Here is an 8,862-nt window from a genome sequence, read left to right on the forward strand (position 1 = left end):
GTTGGCACGTAAGCGGTGTCTGCACACGGGTGGGCTCACCACGTGGGTGGTGTCTGCACAAAGGTTGTCTCTGAACACCAGTGGCAGCTGACGCAGGTTGTGCCTGGGCACGGGTGGCCCCTATACACGAGCGGCATGCTGAGGCACTCGGGTGGCACCTGGATCGTGGGTGGCACGTCTGCGCGCAGGTGACGCGGCTGCAACCGGGTGCTGTTGTACACAGGCGGTGTCGGCACAAAGGCGGTGCTCGGACACAGGTCGTGCCTGGGCGGGGATGGTGCGTCTGGACACGGATGGTGCCTGCACACAGCTGGTGGTGGCCCACGGTGGCACGTCCAGGCATAGAGACAGCAATGGCGTGCCTGGGCCCACGGTGGCACCTTCAGGTGCAGGCGGTCTGTGAGGGCACGCGGGTGGCCGCAGCCTGTGCTGGTGTGCCTGGGCACGTGGTGACGTGTCATGGCCCACGGTGACACGGCGGAGGCCAGGGTGGCGTGTGGTGCCCGGGGACGTGCTGCTGCCGCGCAGCCCCCGGGGACTGGCGTCGGGGCGGCCCCACGGGGGTCCCGCACCCGCCCTCACGGCGGCGGCCGGGGCGGCCGCGACTCCCGGCCGGTGGCGGCGCTGTCCCCGCCAGGCGCTGCCGGGGCCGCTCTGCCCCGCGCCTTCCGCCCGCCGCCGCCGGAAGCGGAAGCGGCAGCGGCGACGCCGCGTGCGTCCGGCAGAAGGCCGCGGCGCCCGTTGCCAGCTCGGCCCGTCCCCGCCGCAGCGCCCGGCCCCGGCCCGGCCATGGCTGTCCGCGCCAGCTTCGAGAACAACAACGAGTTAGGCTGCTTCGCCAAGCTCACCAACGCCTACTGCCTCGTGGCCATCGGCGGCTCCGAGAACTTCTACAGGTGAGGGAGCCCCGAGGGCCCGGCCCGGGCGGCCCGGCCTGGCTGCCGCCGCCTCGGCGAGCCCCGCGGCAGTACCCTGACGGCGCTTTCTCCTTGCAGCGTCTTCGAGGGGGAGCTCTTCGGGACCATCCCGGTGGTGCACGCCTCCATCGCCGGCTGCCGCATCATCGGCAGAATGTGTGTGGGTAGGTGACGGGGCGGCCCTTCGCCCCAGGAACTCGAGCCCGGCCGGGGCCTCGGGGCGAGAGGAGCCCTGGAGGGGCTCCGCTGGACACGGGAGAACAATCCCGTGTTCGGTTGGTGCACACTGTGACGTACTGTGGGTTTAACTGTGGCGGGGGGGTCCAACGGGCAGCACCCCTCGTCCTCAGGGGTTTCTATTTTAATGCTTCAAGTGTGTGAAGAGGAGGAGTGAAGATGGAAAAACTAAAACTAGCCCAATAACAAAGAGCTGGGGTAGCGGGGATTGTTTGCCTCTCAGGGCTTGAAGATGGGCTAAAGACACACGTAAGTTTACTTTCTGGTAAACTGGGAGAAGTTTCAGTTTTTTAAGGTTAATGGTTCAGTGCCAGCACTGGAGGGGCAGAGCCTGGGGAGGGGGGAGGCATTAACAAATGTGAAAGACAAAGAAAAGCCTTCTATCTGTATCTGGCTAGTGAGATCCTATTCAGTCAGACGAACTTCTCGCTTGAGTTTTGTTCCTGTGAAAAGAATGTCTTTGTCCATCCCGTCTTACTGCTTTGCCACAGTAAACTAATACAGACAAGCAGTATCTGTATGTTTTGGGGGGCAGTTGGCATCTATAGGGGAAATCCCTAGTCAAAGTGTTTCATTGAGAACCTCGGGCTTCCTTTAGTTCTGTTGAAAAAGAGAAATGATTAAAGATAGTGCCATTCACCCATTCCTACTCTGAGGAAAGTCTGTGCTTCATCCTGGTTTTCCCTTACCTGTGGTGCTGTGTTATTTTAAATGGTAACGTTTTTTCTCTTGGGCAGAGTTCTGGGCTTGGGAGGAGTGAACAGGGCAAGGGCAATTCAAGCCATTATATGAACATCAGGAAAGTAGGAAGCCCCATGGAAACAGTCTTTTTGTTTCTTTTTTCTTTTTTTTTTTTTTTGGTCATTTTAGGAAACAGACACGGACTGTTGGTCCCAAGCAGTACGACAGACCAAGAGCTTCAACATATCCGCAATAGTCTTCCAGATTCTGTACGAATTCAAAGAGTAGAAGAGCGTCTCTCAGCGCTGGGCAATGTCACTACCTGCAATGACTATGTAGCTCTTGTTCATCCGGATCTTGACAGGGTATATGGCTCTCTAACGCTTTTAAATTCATAGTGGATGCATGTGAAATGATTACCAAGCTGCAGTTTGGGTTTGTAGTTGTTGAGGATTGCTATATGTAGCATGGGGATCAGAAGACCTACGCTAACAGCTGAGCTAATGGCACGTAGGAGGCTGCGCTGCCTCGTGTTTCCTTTCTTCTCAAGACAGAAGTCTCAAAATTGGATTTTGGACTTCTGGCTTGGTTTCAGTTGATCTGCCTCTTTTCCTCTGTTTATCTCTGTTTGTGGATGTGGACCCTGCCCCAAGTATAGCATGTGCCCTCTTGTTCAGCATGCTGTAGGGAATGCTCTTTGTAGAAGGGAAGGAGTGGGATATGGAAGGTGCAATTGTTGGGTGCAGTTTGCTTTGCGTATGTAAAATGGAATGAATAAAAGAGAAAGTGTGTGTGTGTAATAAAGAGAACATAAAGAAGAGTTTAGTCAGGACTACAGCGGTAGTTACAAGCTACTACTGAGCTAGCTGAAATTTGTAATAGTTGAAAGAGGCCGTGGATGTGGAGGTGTGCGTATTTAGAGGGGGTGAAAGAAAGATGGAAGGTTCTTGTATGAAAGTTTAAAATAAGGGCAGAGAAGACAAAGTTGCTGCCACGTTATGTTTGAGAACTGGTATCAATAGCATTAGAGAGAGGTGGGTTGTGTGGCTACAGATAGTGAAGGTCCTTCCAGTGTTTGCTTTCAGTTTATGCTAAAGGTGATGAAGAATGGGACTTGGTGTTAGGAGTGCAAAGGAAAAAAAAAAAAAAAGGCGGGGGGGAAGGTAATGGTCTTTGCAGCATATTATGTTTTAAATACATGTAAAAAGTAGGGTAAGATGACCAGAGAGGGAGAAATCAAAATAATCACAGTGAAAACCTGGAGGCAAAGGAAGTTCTTAGAGTTACACAGAAGGATAAGACAATTTTGTCCAGTGGTCTGGACAAAAGAGGACTGGTTCACAGGGATGCCCAGAGAACAGGTATTGACACAACTGATATACTGCCAACATCCTCCAGAAAGAGAGGAGGAGAGCCTTTCTCGGTAAAGGCACGGTGTTGCGTTTAGTTACAATGGCCCAGCTCAGCACGCACAGGTAACTGGAGACAGCCGGAGTATAGAGGTTGAGTAAGCGTTTTATAATGATTGGATTGCAATGGAATGTGAAAGTGTGGGCAGGCTTTCAAAGGGGAGGATCCCAGCTGATGGTTGCGTGCAGGAACAGCTTGACTTCAAATTCTGTGATACCGTTTTGCTGAGGACTTTATTCTCTCTTTCTGTTTGCAGGAGACAGAAGAGATCTTGGCAGATGTACTGAAGGTTGAGGTTTTCAGACAAACGGTAGCAGATCAGGTGCTGGTAGGAAGTTACTGTGTTTTTAGTAACCAAGGAGGAATTGTACACCCCAAAACCTCAATTGATGATCAGGATGAACTGTCTTCGTTGCTCCAGGTCCCACTCGTGGTAAGGCATTTGTGGGTTTGTGTTTTGTCTTGCCACTCTTTCCAACCCAGTTCTCAGTTTTAATGTTTCTGCATCTCGTGGGCTCCTAGATACTGTTTTCTCTGCAGAGCTGTTCCAAGTGAGAGATGAGGAGAAGACTTAGACGGGGCAAGTCTTCTGAGACATTTTCCCTGTCTTTTCTGAGTCTGCATAAGCTGCTTAGCACCTTTAGTTTGCTTCTGAAACATTGCTCTGCTGGGATTGTGCAAGTTGTGCTGATTGATTCATACAGAATGTGAGATTGTCTGTGGTTTGGCCAAAGGCAGTGTTTAAAAAAAATTAAGTAATAAAATCCTGTGCCTGCCTAATTGGATTTGTGAATTTCACGATTGCTGTGCCTTTATGCTTCCTACTTGTTAGATTTTATTTCACTGAATGTCACACAATTTTCTCTCCAGAGATTAAAGGCTGTCCATTAATCTTTTTATCTGAAATCTTTCTAACTTTGTTGATGGCAGAAGCTTTAATCTTTTCAGGAGTGTGAGTTGAGGCCCTCCACTAAAGACTTGTAATAAGGATGCGTAACGAAATGTGTTGCTGTCAGCGTACCCTGTTAAGTCTTGCCGCTTTGTTTGTGCTAGGCTGGAACGGTGAATCGTGGCAGCGAGGTCATTGCGGCAGGAATGGTTGTAAATGACTGGTGTGCCTTCTGCGGGCTGGATACAACCAGCACGGAGCTCTCCGTCATCGAGAGCATCTTCAGGCTGAATGAAGCTCAGCCAAGTACCATTGCTACCAACATGAGAGATTCCTTGATTGACAGGTAAGGAGGATCCAGGTCTGTGTATAATCATGATCAAAACAGGCAAGATTTTACTATAAAACTAGCTGTTTTCACAATTGATTTATCTCTTTTTTTAATTATTTTTTTTTTATTTTATTTTTTTACTTCCTCTTTCCTTTTGTTGGGTTACTGACAACAGTTACCTTGTTGCAGAAGGGTTTGTTTCCTTGCAGCTGATGAGCCTGCTTAGTCCTGTATGGAAAGTGTAAGGGGCTTTGTGGCAGTTGTAATACTTTTTGTGAGCGATAGTATCCATTTCAACTTTCAGATACTTTTTTTTTCTAGCTGTTCAGTGCGTAGCTGTGACATGAATGGATTTTTTTAAACAACTCTTGTTTTAAAAGTTAAAACGCCATTGACTTTGCTTGACATCTTGGCTTTTGATTGTTGTAACCCATAAAATTATTATTTCAAATGCCTGCTACAACCGTTTCTGGAGCCAAAAAGACTTTGGAGCTCGTGTGGTGCTGCCTTAAATCTTTTTAAATTAAGGCTGCTGCCTTAAATTTTTTTTTTTAAACCTTTTTGTCAAAGACTTTGTCCAAGTTACCGTTTAATGGGAGGCAGGTTTTCTTGTTTTCTGCCTGGAGTGGTAGCGATATAGGACCTTCCCCATTCATTAACATGGGCAAAATTTTTTACAAGGTTTAGGCAGACGTATAGACAAATGTCCTATGCGAACTTCATTGGGGCTTTCATCTGATTACAACTCTTGTGATCGTTGCTGTGGGGCTAGAGGTGTGTTCTTGAGCTACCTACGCCATTGTAACTTAGTGGCTCAGTTCTCAGTTATCGTAAGAATGTTATGGGAATGGTTTATGGCATAAGGAAAGAATAAGGAATTCCTCGAATGAAGAACCCTCTGAAAGAGTTCTTTGCTACCCCTTTACGGTTCCTGTATAAAGGCTTGATGTCCCCGAGCATAACAGAGTGTCGTGGTTTAACCCCAGTCAGCAACTCAGCACCGTGCAGCCGCTTCCCCCTGCCCCTCCCAGTGGGGTGAGGAGGAGGAAAGCAAAGGAAAAAAAAGTAAAACTCGTGGGTTGAGATAAGAACAGTTTAATAACTAAAGTAAAATATAATACTAACAATGGTAATAATGAAATATAATAATAATAGTAATGAAAAGGAATATAACAAAAAAAGGAGGAGGGGGGGGGAGAAGAAAAAAAAACCAGTGATGCACAGTGCAATTGCTCACCACCCGCTGACCGATGCCAGAGCCGCGATCTGCGCCTCCCAGCCAACTCCCCCCAGTTTATGTACTGGAAATTTGGGGATCAAACCCGCGACCTTTTTGTGTTATTAGCACCACACTCTAACCAACTGAGCTAACCACTGGGCATGACGTTCCATGGTATGGAATAGCCCTTTGGCTAGTTGGGGTCAGCTGCCCCGGCCATGCTCCCTCCCAGCTCCTTGCACACCGGCTTGCTGGCAGAGCATGGGGAACTGAACAATCCTTCACTTAGGATAAGCGCTACTTAGCAACAACTAAAACATGAAAGTGTTATCAACATCATTCTCACACTCAATCCAAAACACAGCACTGTACCAGCTATTGACAAGAGAGTTAACTCTGTCCCAGCCGAAACCAGGACACAGAGCCATAATTAAACTTGCTCTGAGCTTTTGATAGCTACCTAGACCAGGCTGAGTGTACATTTTGCCTTTGCCAGCTTGCCAAGTCTGTTCTTATGGCTGGCTGTTAGCAGCCAGTAGGTCTGCTTCCCTCTTTCCATAGACACTTACGTTCTAGGAAGGGGAATTTCTACTGGGCCTGTGTAATTGGAGGTTGAGAACTGACTGTACTGGTGTTTTGAAATGCCTGCTGCACTCTCTGGTACTCGTCTGCTAAATCTCCTTTCTGTTTTGTCTTTTTAGCTTGACATGAGCAGTGTTGGTTCCTACTTTCCAGAAAGCTCCTAAGGAGTGAAGTGTCAAGCAGCACTTTGGATTACAGGCATCTGGACCTTCTGATGTTGTTTCTGCAGGCCTAGCCCAAGGAAGAGGCTACAAAACCAACTTCTTGTGGTGTTTTGTAAACTAAGTGTTATTACAAAAACTGACAAATAACATACATAAGTTACAAATAAGGAATGCTCTCTATCCCTTTGCTGACATTTTCCAGTTCTTCAGCTGTGCTTTCTCGTTTTGTAATGCTGACTGAGCCCCTCAAATTAGCCCACAATATTTACTCTTGTGGCTCTTGGATATTGATCACTAGAGATTATTTTGCCTTAAATAATGCATCGGTGTTCTGCTGCACAGCAGTCTGTTTCAGCACATACATGGCACTGCCCTCTCTTTCCACACTCTTGCTAAAGAGTGGTGTTTCTGCTGTAGGTAGACTTAAGAGCCCCTTGTATGTCCAGTACCAAAAATACAGTAGTTTACTTGCCACAAAATAATTCAGAAGTCATCACCTGCTCTCTTGCCCTGACTTGCAGCTATTCCCACAGGGCCAGTGATTCTGAAGTGATCAGCTCTGATTAAAACTGGAGTTTCTCAAAGTCAATCCAGGGGCTTCTAACAGCAACGGTGTGTGACTGCCTCTGCAACAGTGGTATTTGATCCGTTGTCTGCAGATGCCTGGTGGCTTATGTGCTGCTTCTGAGGCGTCTGCAAGAGAGAGCCTAGAAAAGGATGCTATTGCCAGTGGGCTTAAATTTGTTCTACAGGAGTTAGCCACCGCCGCTGGGAAACTCTTTAGAAGTCAGCAAATCAAAAAAGATTCAAACCACCTCATCTTGAGTAATCTTGAACACAAAGGTTAAGTAACATGGTTCTAAGCAGTCACTCCATTCAGTCAGATGTTACAGATTTGGGAGCTTGCTAATTAAGAGCTCTGCCCTTGTCAGGGAGTGATGATGACAAAAAGGAGCTGTAGATACTGCTTTCAGGTCAAAGATAGTCATTTGCTTCTAAACAGAGCTGTTGCTCACTGATCTGTCATTTCACTCGCTTTTCTTCTGCATGCCCATTGAAGGTGTGCCGAAGGCATAGAAATGCCTCCACTTCCCATGCTAAGGGTGTGCGGAAGCTCCTCGCTTGCTTCCACACAGCTGCATTACTCTCAGCTGGGTTCTCTGGAGGAGGGCTGTCCTGAAGGCACTGTGGGCAGAGCTCTTTTTTTGGCCCTGATGCTTCAGGCTTTGTAGAAAATTAAGTAAACTTCCATTTTTGTCTTACTGTCTGGGTGTTCAGGGAAGGTTTTGTAAGTTTTGGTTGATTAAAGGTTGCTCCTTGAACTTTTAAATAAAGATTGCCGTAGGATCTTCTCTGATCATAGCAGTCCTGCCATCTGGTCTGTCTGGATGGTAACTGAGCCAGGGGCTGCCATTTCCAGACAGCTCACCTTCCTTCTGCCATTGGGGAAGCCTGTGAGCAGCTCGTAGCTGCTTGCTACTACGGCTAACAATTTTTGGTGTTTATGGCCCCTTTGATACAGTGGACTGCCTTTCTTGGAACTGACTCCAGGTCTCGTCCTCTTAGCATATCCCAGTATTTAGAGTGAGAAGCTGCTTTCCTTTGGCCACCTCACAGGGCTCTGTTCTTGGGTATAAACGGCAAAGAGTCTGACTGTTGCTATTGCTGTTAGCATGTATTCGTCAAGTGTGAAATGAGTAAGGCTGAAGTTTTCCTCTGCAACTTCTGTAACTTTTTTTTTTTCATTCCGGTTGGTAGGCAGGAATCGTGGTTTATATTGGTGATCTTGATGCATGTTATGTGTTAAAAATTGCTTCGAGGTAAACAAGAAAAATGATCTAGTCTCTGTGTAATCCAAATCCTTAAATAGGAAAGATAGTGGTACAGTGTTGGGGGTTGTGATATGCTAAAGAGGATTAGAGACCGACAGCCGAATAGGGCATTGCTAACTGTGGCGTGTGACCTCTTACAAAAGCTGCATTGAAGCTTGGGAACTGGAAGGTGGCAAACGCGATGATACCCATTCTCAACAAGGGTTTGTGGGAATTCTGAACTAGTGAGATGGAGCTACGTACAAGGAAAACAGAAACTATAATAAAGAATGGAATTAGTAGAAACATGGATACATGATACCGTGAGAGAGTATAAACTTGGTGTTTTAATGGCAAGTCATTAAAGACCTGTGGAGTTCTTTAAAGGAGTCCACAGGGATATGGAGAAGGTCTGTTGTAATGTTATTTGTATTTCCGAAAGGCATTTGGCAGGTTTTTGTGCCAAAGGCTTTTAAGGACCCTTGGTGAGTGATCCCATGGAATGAGAGCGGAAGACCTTTTACATGCTTGAGGATGGGGGAAAAAGTCAGAGTAATGGTTAGGGGTTTCACAGGGAGCTCTGCTGGGAGCCACGATGTTCAGCATTACTCTGTCCTGTTC

The 8,862-nt window shown here is 47.4% G+C and overlaps 1 protein-coding gene across 1 annotated transcript; it reads left to right on the forward strand.

The window, feature by feature from the left end:
• The first annotated feature begins 734 nt into the window (after positions 1-734).
• Positions 735-8,650, forward strand: EIF6 (eukaryotic translation initiation factor 6). Its single transcript, XM_050907383.1, has 6 exons — positions 735-896; positions 996-1,081; positions 2,025-2,200; positions 3,502-3,678; positions 4,299-4,480; positions 6,386-8,650. Exons 1-6 carry the CDS (start codon positions 790-792, stop codon positions 6,393-6,395), a joined length of 738 nt encoding a protein of 245 aa, XP_050763340.1. The 5' UTR covers positions 735-789; the 3' UTR covers positions 6,396-8,650.
• Positions 8,651-8,862: the final 212 nt, after the last annotated feature.

This window comes from Gymnogyps californianus, chromosome 17 (genome assembly GCF_018139145.2).
Source record: "Gymnogyps californianus isolate 813 chromosome 17, ASM1813914v2, whole genome shotgun sequence".
Classification (NCBI taxonomy): Eukaryota; Metazoa; Chordata; class Aves; order Accipitriformes; family Cathartidae; genus Gymnogyps; species Gymnogyps californianus.

Excerpts from the sequence above, each read along its gene's own strand:
- EIF6 (XM_050907383.1), top strand. The coding sequence starts at position 790 with ATGGCTGTCCGCGCCAGCTTCGAGAACAACAACGAGTTAGGCTGCTTC. Across the intron at positions 897-995 it reads GGCTCCGAGAACTTCTACAG|CGTCTTCGAGGGGGAGCTCT; the intron begins GTGAGGGAGCCC and ends TTCTCCTTGCAG. Across the intron at positions 3,679-4,298 it reads TGCTCCAGGTCCCACTCGTG|GCTGGAACGGTGAATCGTGG; the intron begins GTAAGGCATTTG and ends TGTTTGTGCTAG.